This window comes from Macaca nemestrina, chromosome 7 (genome assembly GCF_043159975.1).
Source record: "Macaca nemestrina isolate mMacNem1 chromosome 7, mMacNem.hap1, whole genome shotgun sequence".
Taxonomy (NCBI): Eukaryota; Metazoa; Chordata; class Mammalia; order Primates; family Cercopithecidae; genus Macaca; species Macaca nemestrina.
The window spans coordinates 85,007,544-85,020,841 of record NC_092131.1 but is presented as its reverse complement, the minus strand read 5'-3'; the positions used below and the strand labels follow the sequence as shown (position 1 = coordinate 85,020,841).

Here is a 13,298-nt window from a genome sequence, read left to right as displayed (position 1 = left end):
ACAGGCTTGAGCCACTGCGCCCGGCCAACTTTTTTTTTTTTTTTTGAGACGGAGTCTCGCTCTGTCGCCCAGGCTGGAGTGCAGTGGCCCAATCTCAGCTCACTGCAAGCTCCGCCTCCCAGGTTTACGCCATTCTCCTGCCTCAGCCTCCCGTGTAGCTGGGACTACAGGCGCCCGCCACCTCGCCCAGCTAGTTTTTTGTATTTTTTTAGTAGAGACGGGGTTTCACCGTGTTAGCCAGGATGGTTTCGATCTCCTGACCTCATGATCCGCCCGTCTCGGCCTCCCAAAGTGCTGGGATTACAGGCTTGAGCCACCGGCCCGGCCATCTACCAACTCTTAAAACATATTTTTAGTATCGGCCGGGCATGGTGGCTCACGCCTGTAATTCCAGCACTTTGGGAGGCGGAGGCAGGCGGATCATGAAATCAGGAGATTGAAACCATCCTGGCTAACATGGTGAAACCCTGTCTCTACTAAAAATACAAAAACAAAATTAGCCGGGTGTGGTGGCGGACACCTGTAGTCCCAGCTGCTCAGGAGGCTGAGGCGGGAGAATGGTGTGAACCTGGGAGGCAGAGCTTGCAGTGAGCGGAGATCACCCACTGCACTCCAGCCTGGGTGACAGAGCGAGACTCTGTCTCAAAACAAACAATTAAAAAAAATCTATATATATATATGTGTGTGTATATATATTTATATATATTTTAATATCAGCCCTGCATTATGGATTAAAAAGACACGGTCCTACATTCATAGAAGCTACCGTCTAGTGTTGTTTTGTCCTTCTGTTCTTCTGATAAGCCCATTACAACACTTAAACACTGCTCTGATTTTTTTTTTTTAATCTCTCCCACTAGCCTGTAAGCCTCTCAGTTATTCTAGGTATTTTTGTAATCTCAGGATCTAGGAAATATAGACCCAAATATATGCTCGTTGGATGGCATCCTTCTTTCTGGTTATTTTGGGTTTAGTTCTTTTTCTAGTTTCTTAAGGTGGATGAGACAATGGAGGGATGTATGAATGGGTGGATAGATGTATGGTTGAGAGTACTTGATAAGGCACTGAGGAGGGAAGAAAGGTGTACTTTAAAGGTTCTATTATAGGCAACACAGAGGTGGAGAAAGCTCCAATTAGGGAGTTGGAAAGCAAGGGGTTTTATGTGGAAACTTTGCTTCCATATTTCAGGATGCTACCTATGATACATGAGAGTAAGCAGTTTGTGCTCAGAGAGGAAGCTATTATTTCTATAAACAGTGATCTGATTGATCCTCTAAAGTTGCACTTAACCTCTGCCCAGAGAGATTAGAGCCGCCTCTTTTTTTTTCCTTGCAGGTCAACCACACCTCGACCAGTGGGCATTACTTCCCCATCACAGTCAGGTGGAGAACACTTTTCCCCTAAATATCTGTGTGAGATGAATATCCTTTCCTTATGTAGAAGATGGTTTCCTCTCAGAGACAATAATGTGATCTTCCTAACTTTATGTAGAATATGAAAACAGTATATCACCAGATAATCATGCGCAACAAATTGGCCAGGCAAGGCAGGTGCACGATTGATGGCAATTTTTTTATTCTGTAGTTTATTCTCTTTCAGTTACCCCACGGCCCAGTTTCCAGCATAGCAGTCAAGTGGTCAGGTAAGCTCACACAGCAACATTAAAACTGTTGGCAAAAGTTGGAAGATAAAAGAAATATCTAGTTGTAGCTCAGATTGGGACTGATAAAATTTTAGGTCTATGTAGAAGTTTAAAGCTAGGGTTTGTTTTTTTTTCCTGTGCCAAACTGTATCCAGCTTTATTAAAGATACTATCCATAAATGATCATGATATTTCAGGCAGGACATGGGCAGACAATCATTAACAGTATACAACAACTTTCAAACTCCCTTCTTCAATGGACTACCAAAAATCAGAAAGCCACTATAAATCCCAATGAAATCTTCATCTCATGCTCTGAACAGGGAAAGTTTAGAGTGAGGGTTGACGTTTCACATTTAGCATATTGTTTAACAACTTTTCACAAGCCAACCCTGACTTTCAGGAAGTGAAATGAAAATGGCAGAATTTGGCCGGGCGCGGTGGCTCAAGCCTGTAATCCCAGCACTTTGGGAGGCCGAGACGGGTGGATCACGAGGTCAGGAGATCGAGACCATCCTGGCTAACACGGTGAAACCCCGTCTCTACTAAAAAAAATACAAAAAATTAGCCGGGCGAGGTGGCGGGCGCCTGTAGTCCCAGCTACTCGGGAGGCTGAGGCAGGAGAATGGCGTGAACCCGGGAGGCGGAGCTTGCAGTGAGCCGAGATCGCGCCACTGCACTCCAGCCTGGGTGACAGAGTGAGACTCCGTCTCAAAAAAAAAAAAAGAAAATGGCAGAATTTATCTGAGGATCCACAATCTAGAAATGGAACCACTGCTCTTTTGACAGATGCCATCTCAGTGGCATCACTGGAAAGTCCAGATTGCCTGACAAACTGGTAATCAATGACTGGGGGTCAGGTTCCAACAGATGTCTGGGCTTAAGGGAGTTAAGTCTATGCTGAAAGATGGAAAGGGAGAAGAGGACATAAAAACGAATTTGTTTTTTAATACCACAAGGCTTTTGTGCCAAGGTGGCCATGTGTGTCAAAGTCAGGGAATCCCTCCTTCTGGGAGCCAAGAGGAAGTCTCTCAGAACTAGAAGGGGAAGGTGTTTTCCTCGCATCAATCCAGCTTCGGAGACTTTCTATTAGTGGCATATGCCCCTTCCCCAAAAAACGACAAGTGTTCTGTGTTCTAATAACATATAAAGCTAGGTTTTTTTTGAGGCTGGGCACAGTAGCTCATGCCTGTAATCCTAGCACTTTGGGAGGCCAAGGCGAGTGGATCACTTGAGGTCAAGAGTTCGAGACCAACCTGGCCAACATGGTGAAACTCAGTCTCTACTAAAAATACAAAAGTTAGCCAGGCATGGTGGTACACGCCTGTAGTCCTAGCTAAACTTGGGAGGCTGAGGCATGAGAATCACTTGAACCCAGGATGTGGAGGTTGCAGTGAGCTAAGCTTATGCCATTGTGCTCTAGCCTGGGCAACAGAGCGAGACTGTGTCTGAAAAACACAAAAACAAAAAAACAACAACAATAACAAGTAAAACTAGGTTTTTACCTTTTTTTTCTTTTTGTTTCACCTTATACAGTCGGTCCTCCTCAGCGGAATCTATTCCTTATAGAGAGGCTGGCTTTGGTGGCTTGGGACAAGTAAGTAATGTTCACCTTATCTTTCAGATTGAAGTTTCTAATGCTAAATGAAAGCAAAGATTTATCAAGAACTTAAATTTATATTGGTTTTGGCATAAATTATCTGATGTCTTACTGGACCCTATTTTCTTCTGGCAATGGAGACCTGATGTTAGAAACTGACAGAGAATAAATAGGGGTGGAAATAGTGAAAGTGTTTAAGGACTGAATCAACAATGTCCATGGTGTTCATTTTGGAAGGAGTGAAGTATGGATCTTTCTTAGACTAGTATGCCCACTGTAGTAGAACAATATATGCTTGAATGTGTAGCTATAGATAAATAGGGAATAGGGAAGCCAGATAACTGAGATATATTTATTAATTGATGCTTATTATTTGTCTATCAGGGAAGCAGAGGTCTGCAGGGACGGAGAACTCCCAGAGACTCTTATAATGGTGAGGTGGGGGGAAAAGGGTGTCAGAAATCAACCTACTCTATGCAGAGATCTGCAGATTTCTGGTTTTCTATGCATAATATAATGCCATTTCACTTGTTTTTTTTCCAGACAGTGATTCCATGTATCCATACATACATTACAAATTTTTCAAATAATGATATTTTTGTTTTCCAACTAATAAGGGGAAAATAAAGATTTGAGTGATAGAAACTCATTGAAAACCTCTGGTTAGGAGATGGAGGATAACTTTTCAGTAAAATTGACTTGGATTTTTTTGAATTGCCACAAGATGGCATTATAAGCTAAGTATAAAAAGAAGGTTCACAAGATGCCGATTGTTGGCCTGAAGGGTATCTGGCTTCTTTACTGTGTTTTAAACATAAAAATATTCCAGTGAAGGAATATTTTGGGTCTGCTTACTTAATTTCTTACCTAAAGCCCCTTAAAATTATTACTGTTGTTACCATTTTCAAGGGCATTAACCAGTACCTAAAGAATATGTATCAGAGAGGACTTTCACAAGAAATCATTTGAAATTCCCAAATATCTTTTCTTTAATTCTCCAAATAGTCTCCCACTAAATCTCCCACATTTGAAATCTCCCACTCCTTTGAAAAACATAGATGTTCTAGACAATTTATTTCTCTCAGGTTAGTAACAACAATGTTCTCTTTTTCATTCTTAATTTTAGTAATTTGAGTATTTTCCTCTTTTTTTTTTTTTTTGGTCAATCATTTCAAAGAATTCGTTTTGTTGAGAGTCTGTATTATTTTTTCTATTTTCTGTTTCATTTACTTCTGGTTTAGTCAGTTTCCTTCTCATTATTTTGGATTTACTTCTTTTTCTAGTTTCTTAAGGTGGAAGGTTCGATTATTGATCTGAGATCTTTTTTACTATTGATGTTTCCAGTCATAAATTTCACTGTAGCACTGCTTTCACTGCATCCTATAACATTTGGCATGCTGTGTTTTGTTTTCATTCATTCCAAAGTTTGTTTGTTTGTTTTTTGAGGTGGAGTCTCACTCTGTCGCCCAGACTGGAGTGCAGTGGCGCCTTATCAGCTCACTGCCACCTCCACCTCCTGCGTTCACCCTCCCAAGTAGCTGGGACTACAGGCTCACGCCACCACACTTGGCTAATTTTTGTATTTTTAGTAGAGATGGCGTTTCACCATGTTGATCAGGCTGGTCTCCAACTCCTCACCTCAGGTGATCTGCCCACCTCAGCCTGCCAAAAAGTTGGGATTACAGGCATGAGCCACCACGCCCCATCCCATTCCAAAGTATTTTTTAGTGTCCCTCGTGATTTTTGTTTTTTGGACCCATTGGTTGTTTATCAATGTGTTGTTTAATATCTACACATATGTGAAGTTCCCAAATTTCCTCCTGTTATTGATTTTGACTTTCAGTAATTTAAATCCTTTTAAATTTATGACATAACATGTGGTCCATCCTGGAGAATGCTCCATGTGTATGGGAAGAATGTATATTCTACTATTTTTGGGTGGTGTATTCTATAGAGTCTGCTAGGTTTAGTTAGTATATCGTGTTGTTCAATTAGTACGCTTCTGTTTCCTTTCCTTGCTGATCCAGTCCAGTTGTTCTGTCCATTATTGAAAGTGGGGTATTAAAGTCAACAACTATTATTGTGGTTTTTGGTTTTTTGTTTTCTTGTTTTTTTGAGACAGAGTCTCGCTCTGTTGCTGATGCTGGAGTGTAGTGGCACAATTGTGCCTCACTGCAGCCTCCACCTCCCACGCTCAAGCGATAGTCCCACTTCAGCCTCCTGAGTAGCTAGAACAAAAGGCATGTGCCACCACACCTGGCTAGATTTTTTATTTCAATTTTCTTGTCTTTGTAGAAATGAGGTCTCCCTGTTCTGCTCTGGCTGGTCTTGAATTCCTGGGCTCAAGCGATACTCCTGCCTCAGCTCCCAAAGTGCTGGGATTATAGGCATGAGCAACCATGCCAGTCCTTATTATTGTCAAATTGTCTTATTTTCTCTTCAATTCTCAATTTTTGCTTAATGTATTTTAGGACTCTATTGTTAGATGCATATATAAATGTTTCTCTTCTTGATATAAATGGACCCCTTTATCATTATTTAATGCCTCTGTCTCTTGTAACTTTTTTTTTTTTTTGAGACAGAGTCTCACTCTCCTCTTGGAGAGTGCAGTGGCAAAATCTCGGCTCACTGCAACCTCTTCTCCCAGCTTCAAGCGATTCTCGTGCCTCAGCCTCTTGAGTAGCTGGGATTACAGGCATGTGCCACCACGCATGGCTAATTTTTGTATTTTTAGTAGAGACGAGGTTTCACCATGTTGGCTAGGCTGGTCTCAAACTCCTGGCCTCAAGTGATCTGCCGGCTTTGGCCTCCCAAAGTGCTGGGATTACAGGCATGAGCCACGATGCATGGCCCAACAATTTTGTCTTAAAGTCTATTTTGTCTGATATTAGTATAGCCACTCTTTTGTTCACTGTTTTTTGCATGGAATATATTTTTTCATCCTTCTCCTTTCAACCTATATGCATCTTTGAATCCAAAGTGAGTCTCCTGTAGACTGTGTATAGTTGGACTTGTTTTTTCTTTCATCTGTTCTGCCAGTTTCTGCCTTTTAATTCATTTACATTTAGTGTAATTACAGATAAGGAAGGACTGATTTCTGCATTTTGTTATTTGTTTTCTATATGTCATGCTTTTTGATTAGCCTTTTGTTTGTCCCAGCTGATATTTATCTCCTTAGGCAGCCAAACAAGTGCTTCTAATTGTTTTCAACAGACTGGAGAAAGGTTTTTCTGCACTTGGTAAGCTCTGAGCTCCAAGTCCTGGTGAACTTGAGCTCCAAATCCTGGTGCTGTCAAAGACAACCTTGAAAGTGGGGTCTTCCAGGGAACCACTAGACAGGTTAAATTATAACAATTCTCTGGGAATGAGTCCTTCAAAAAGCTCCAACCCTGTTCCATCCCCTCTAGTGACTGCCAGACTGTGGTTTTCACCATGAGTGTGCCCTGTTGGTTTTCAAGGCTACCATGGAGCCAGAGAAGGAGAAATGGCAATAAAGCAAGTTAAAATGCCACAAACCTTGCTGTTTTTACTAACATTCTGCTATTTTTCTTGAATAAACATTCTCCAGATTACTACAAGCCCTTTGTTAATTTCCAGATTTCTGAAGAAGTTGATTCTGACCATTATGCCAATTTTCTCATTGCTTTTATGGAGGAGGAAATTTTTGGAGGTCTTTGCTCTGCCATTTTTGTTGATGTCACTCGTAACTAATTTTTGTCTTTACCCATTCTTTCTGGTGATTTCCATCTTAGAGGGGAAGCCAAGGCACAGATACATTAGAGCACATGAAGGCAGTGAGGGATCTCAGTCCACAGACTCATGAAAGGGAGAGGAAAGCACCTATAAGAGATACTGCTATGTGATTTGTGAGCTTTTTCACTTGGCATTAGCCCCCAACCCTAACGTATATACTAAAAATCTTTTATCTCCATTTCCTTTGCCCTGGCCCCAAGTATACCTGAATCTCTTCTCCAGTTCATGGGTGATCTCATAGGCTTATTTTTATGCTTTCCAGAAACCCCTTCACCAGCTTCAACTCACAGCCTATCTTATAGGTGAGTAACACTGCGCTTCCTTTTTCTTGGGATGTGTTCACACTTAAACTCTGCCAGCAGGCTTGGTGCAGTGGCTCACGCCTGTAATCCCAGCACTTTGGGAGGCCGAGGAGGGTGGATCACGTGAGGTCAGGAGTTCGAGACCAGCATGGCCAACATGGCAAAACCCCGTCTCTACTAAAAGTACAAAAATTAGCCGGGAGTGGTGGCAAATGCCTGTAATCTCAGCTACTCAGGAGGCTGAGGCAGGAGAATTGCTGAATCCGGGAGGTGGAGGTTGCAGTGAGCTGAGATGGTGTCACTACCCTGCAGCCTGGGTGACAGAGTGAGACAATGTCTCAAAAAAACAAACAAAAACAACAGAACTCTGCCAGCAGTCCTGGGGCTACTTCTCCACTGGCTTGTACCACTGAAGTTTATAATGTGCCTTATAAGCAAAAAGGAAGTTGGATAGCACTGTGTTTAATATACATCCAAATTACTGTATTTTGGCCAGGTAGTGGCTCCCACCTGTAATTCCAGCACTTAGGGAGCCCAAGGTGGGAGGATTGCTTAAGCCCAGGTGTTGGAGACCAGCCTGAGCAACAAAGCGAGACCTAATTACCCGGGCTTGGTGGGTGTATGCCAGTGGTCCCCGCTACTTGGGAGGCTAAGACAGGAGGATTGCTTGAGTTTAGGAAGTCAAGGCTGCAGTGAGCCATGATCATACTACTGCACTCCAACCTGGGTAACAGAGTGAGACCCTGTCTCCAAAAACAAAAAAATTATCTTCAGTTGCAAGCAGGGGATTTTTTTCCTCTCTGGCCTAACTGTATAGGCTCTTCCATTATATATGCTTTTTATTTTTACTTTTACCTTTCCTTTTCTCTGCTGATGCTTTTATTTCCTTTCCTTAGACCTTCATCTGCCTCCTCTGGACAGGGGATTTTTTCTTTCAGACCATCCCCAAATGGGCATTCAGGCCACACAAGAGTCCTCACCCCCAACAATTTTGGTAAGTTAAATAACATTTCCAAAGGAATGGAGCTTCAACTATAGACACATATACTAAACTGAAGATTTTCAAGATGACAAGATGTTGAGGTTTGCCCCCCAAAGAGCATTGTCTCTAGTTGGCTCCTTAATATTCTTTAAGAGCCATCCCATTTTCTTCAGAGTGAAGGGAGACTCTGGGTTTTGCCTGGTTAGCACTCATCCTGTCACCAGTCGAGTCCTACTGTTTAGCCAGAAGGTTGGCCTGTAGGACTAAACTGGCTTCTCAAAAGTCCCTATATTGAAAATGCTGGGCACTCAGTTCTGAGGATTATAAGGCCAATATCCATTCTTCTCTGCATCTTTTTCAGTAAAGGTGGTACCACCAGTCCTCTTGTTAAGAGGCTGCCATCAGCCGGGCGCGGTGGCTCAAGCCTGTAATCCCAGCACTTTGGGAGGCCGAGACGGGTGGATCACGAGGTCAGGAGATCGAGACCATCCTGGATAACACGGTGAAACCCCGTCTCTACTAAGAAATAAAAAAAAAAAACTAGCCGGGCGAGGTGGCGGGCGCCTGTAGTCCCAGCTACTCGGGAGGCTGAGGCAGGAGAATGGCGTGAACCCGGGAGGCGGAGCTTGCAGTGAGCTGAGATCCGGCCACTGCACTCCAGCCTGGGCTACAGAGCGAGACTCCGTCCCAAAAAAAAAAAAAAAAAAAAAAAGAGGCTGCCATCTTCCATAGCTCACCTAAATCTTTATATTGCCTATCTTTCCACTCATAGTTAAATCTCAGACCTCTGCCAGTACCTGGTCCTCACAGGAAAAGAACAGACTTTATAACCCATTTCTTAAATTGATAATTGTGTTTCCCTTCTGAGTAGTGTTCCTTTAAGAACTACCTCGTGGCCGGGCACAGTGGCTCAAGCCTGTAATCCCAGCACTTTGGGAGGCCGAGACGGGCGGATCACGAGGTCAGGAGATCGAGACCATCCTGGCTAACACGGTGAAACCCCGTCTCTACTAAAAAAAATACAAAAAACTAGCCGGGTGAGGTGGCAGGTGCCTGTAGTCCCAGCTACTCCAGAGGCTGAGGCAGGAGAATGGCGTGAACCCAGTAGGCGGAGCTTGCAGTGAGCTGAGATCCAGCCACTGCACTCCAGCCTGGGCGACAGAGCGAGACTCCATCTCAAAAAAAAATAAAAAATTAAAAAAAAAAAAAAAGAACTACCTCGTTACCCTGACCCACAAGTAACACCGCCGAGAAACTGCCCAAGGAAGTCATCTTTCACTGTTCCATTCTATCCTTCAGCTCAGAGGGAGAGCAGAACCACACTAGAGAGTCTTCCTAGTTTCCAGCTTCCAGTCCTGCAGGTGAGACCTGGCTAGTCTAACTTGTCTGTGCATAAAATCTCACATGGTTAGGCCTGCACACTAAATGCCTCAGGGTAGTGGAATATAACCAGTGAAAAATGATATGAGTTTCAACTCTGGTAACTGTATGTTCACAACCTTCCAGAATGGTTTCAATTCTAGATTTTATCCTACTGTTGGATTAGCTTCCTGGTTTGGGGTTTTAAAATGAAGTCACATGCTAGTGAGAGGCTTTAAACTGAGAGGTCTTGGCCAGGGTGAAATAAGTGTGGACACACTGACATTTTCAGTAGTTCCACAATCAAGTATTTTCTATGACATATATCTTTTGGGTAGAGGTACTACTTGAACTAGGAAAAACCACATTTACTTCTCCAGAGACAGCTAGAGTAATATTTTATAAATTTATGGGACTATGATTCCGATTCCAGTAACAAAAGGAAAAGGGCATGGTAACAAGGAAAGGTTTGTAAAGAGTTCTGTTAAATGAAAAGTCACCGGGGGCGGTGGCTCACGCCAGTAATCTCAGCACTTTGGGAGGCCGAGGCGGGTGGATAACCTGAGGTCAGGAGTTAGAGACCACCCTGACCAATATGGTAAAACCCCATCTCTACTGAAAATACAAAAATTAGCTGGGTGCGGTGGCAGGCACCTGTAATCTCAGCTACAAGAGAGGCTGAGACAGGAGAACTGCTTGAACCTGGGGGGCGGAGGTTGCAGTGAGCTGAGATCATGCCACTGCACTCCAGTGCCTGGGTAAACAGAGCGAGACTCCATCTCAAAAATAAATAAATAAATAAAAATAAAAAAATAAAAGTCCAGTCTTGCCTTTTTTTTTTTTTTTTTTTTTTAATGGCTTGGATTTTGAGCATATTTAGGCCCTTTTTTCACTCCAAGCTCCTGGTGTCCCCAGGGACAGTTCCTTCATACTAAGGTAGGTATATATTTTGCTCCCATATTCCAAGATGCCCTTTTATTTTCATCAGTAAGAAATTAGGGTCTAAGCCTTAAGAGGCAACACTGGGGAAATAACAGTCCTCCCTAAGATCCTCACAAATGGAGGGATTAACCTACAGAGGAAAAAATACTTAAAAGCTCAATAAACCGTCTACAAATATTTGGCCCCTAACTGGATCTTGACTGAAACAAGCTGTAGAAAAAAAAATAAAAAAAAAAAAAAACAATTCATGAGACAGTTTAACAAAATTATCTATTGGACATTTGATATTAAATAATTGTTAATATTGGAGAGTTTTTGGTATGATGATATTGTAGTTATGTTTTTAAAAATAGCCATTCACTTTTATAGATGCATACTATTTATGGATGAAAAGTCAAATGATGTCTGGGGTTTGCATCCCTAATTTAGTAGGGAGGGACAGTGGGAGAGTAGAAATAAAAGATTGGCCACGAATTATTTGTTAAAGATGGACAATGGGCACATGAGTTCATTATACTATTCTATGTATTGTTTAAAAATGTGAAAAAATTTTAAAGTTATTGAAGGAAATGCCACCTCCTCAGAGGCCTAAGTACTCTGCCTCCCTGGTAGTCATCTCTGGGTGTGGTAGTCATATGTCCCAGATTTTCCAAAATAATTTTCAAATATTCATCCTTATTATTATCACCATAGCCACTGAAATGTTCCAGAGACTGTCACATTAGATGTAGTAAATCCTAGTTTGGAAAAACTAGTTATCATGCAATGAAGAAAACTATGGGGAAGCAAAAGCAGTGGTGTCTGTCTCGATAAGCTTTATACAATGAGTTCAGAGAGACTTTCTTGCCCTTTTTGTTGTTATAAACACCCACATCTACCTTTTTGTCCTCTGCTGCAGACTCTCTACCAACAACAGAGGCAGATGGGATTACCCAGTGGGAGAGAAGCATGGACCACTTCCAGATAGATCATCTTCAAGGTCTGATCTATACATACTGCTGAAGGATGGACTGTAGCCTCCAGTACCCATTAGGGGTGATGGCCCTGGAAAATTTATCCCTACATTGTTTCCTAGTTTCACTCTATACCTTATGCTCCCTCCATCTTTACCCTATTCACCCTTATCACCTCCCAGGACAGTGGTCAGGTCTTACAAAAGGCTAGTGCTTCAGGAAGATGTTTATAGCTCTTCCAGAAGACCTTGGTAGCTCCCCTCATTTCCTACAATTTGAAACAAAGGTCATAAAAATAATTATTGGCATCATGCTTGGTTGGGAGTTGGGAATGGGGATTGTGATGGATCATATACTCATCACTGTTTCATTTCTGGATTTCATTTTTAGCTATGGATATACTGTCACATTGCCAATGTTAACAAGTAACATCTCTGTTCTTTGTCCTTATTATACATTTTCTATTTGCCTATTGTTTCCTCTATGCTTAGTTACTATTAAATGCTAATTTTCCTTTCTATTGAAAACAACTGTTGGAGACACTGATTTTCAGTTTAGTATATAGATAGTAAAATTAAGACGACACCCTTTTATTGCTACAATTCTATCACTATTACAAGTTCTAGAATGGTGGAATGGGCAAACAACACTACCACTGAGATCAAACATGTATTCTACTTTGGGTACTAAAAGGCAGAAATGAGGAATTAAATAGGTTAGCCACTCACAAGTTGGCCTTAAGCAAAAATACTGGGAAAACAGAAAATAGCAGGCATCTGCCAGAAATAAATTAGCTCTTGGGAATGACCTTGTATCTGAATTAGGAGCCCTATACCCTTTCTGGTACTCTGAATTTATTTTAAAGGCATTTCTAGACACCTTCTCTTTTAGGCAAGAGCCTGTCCTGTAGCAAATGCAGTTACCTCCAAGATTGTTGTATCTCTGTTACTCCTGAAGCCTCAGAAATTTCAGTCATTATCATTTGATGGCTGAGAAACAACCTGGCTGGTGACAGATGCTGAACTACTTCCTTTTAAAGTTTTTATTCTTCTTTTAATTTACCTCAATAAGTCCTGCCCCTCAAAACAATAAATTAAAAGTATGCTGAGTTAGAATGTTAATGGATTTGGTTCCATTAATCCCTAAACCATAGGAGTGGCAAAGTGGATGAGAGAGAAACAATTTTATTTTTGGCCTTTTTATTATTGTTCTAGCATTCTAGGGCTTCCACTCTTTTATTTTTAGATGGTTAACTCATTGATGATACCTATTTGCCATATAGCTGATCCCAACTGATGAAAACCATTCTAAAACATCAATAATTAATTCACTTAAAGACGATGGTCCCTCTGTCCCTAAGACAGATCCTATAAAGAGAGGGAAAAAGTCTCTTTTTCAGAAACAAATTGACAGCAAAAAGATGAAAATTTAGTCTCTGTCAAGTTGGACAGGAGGTAGTTATCAGGTTTGTAAAACCAAACCTGGAACCTACCTCCACTGTCCTTCAACAAGGGGAAACTATTCCCTCTTTCACCCCTTTGTAACACAGTTCTACTTTTTAAAACGACATCTTCCCTAATTACCACCTCCAATAAATATCCATTCTAAATTATTCTCTACCCAATTATTAAAGTTTTTCACAAGCTCGGTGGGGGAAGATTTACCCTGAGACAAACAGTGAACAGAGTGAGGATTTTGGAAAGAAAGAAAAAACTACAAAGCAAAGTGGTCCCAGCATAAGAACTGAAAATAGCCGGGTACAGTG

The 13,298-nt window shown here is 41.7% G+C and overlaps 1 protein-coding gene across 3 annotated transcripts in view; it reads left to right on the top strand.

The window, feature by feature from the left end:
- Positions 1-12,063, top strand: part of LOC105499608 (ring finger protein 212B) — a 37,327-nt gene extending 25,264 nt beyond the window's left edge. For 2 of the 3 annotated variants that reach the window (XM_011772311.2, XM_011772310.2), the window contains 8 exons: positions 1,336-1,382; positions 1,600-1,642; positions 3,179-3,239; positions 3,627-3,675; positions 7,258-7,297; positions 8,194-8,291; positions 9,579-9,640; positions 11,479-12,063. In XM_011772311.2, the coding sequence (XP_011770613.1) occupies positions 1,336-1,382; positions 1,600-1,642; positions 3,179-3,239; positions 3,627-3,675; positions 7,258-7,297; positions 8,194-8,291; positions 9,579-9,640; positions 11,479-11,547 (469 nt within the window). In that variant the 3' untranslated portion in view covers positions 11,548-12,063. The remainder of the gene's footprint in view (positions 1-1,335; positions 1,383-1,599; positions 1,643-3,178; positions 3,240-3,626; positions 3,676-7,257; positions 7,298-8,193; positions 8,292-9,578; positions 9,641-11,478) is intronic. The other variant, XM_011772312.2, reaches the window with a different exon arrangement.
- The last annotated feature ends 1,235 nt before the right edge of the window (positions 12,064-13,298 follow it).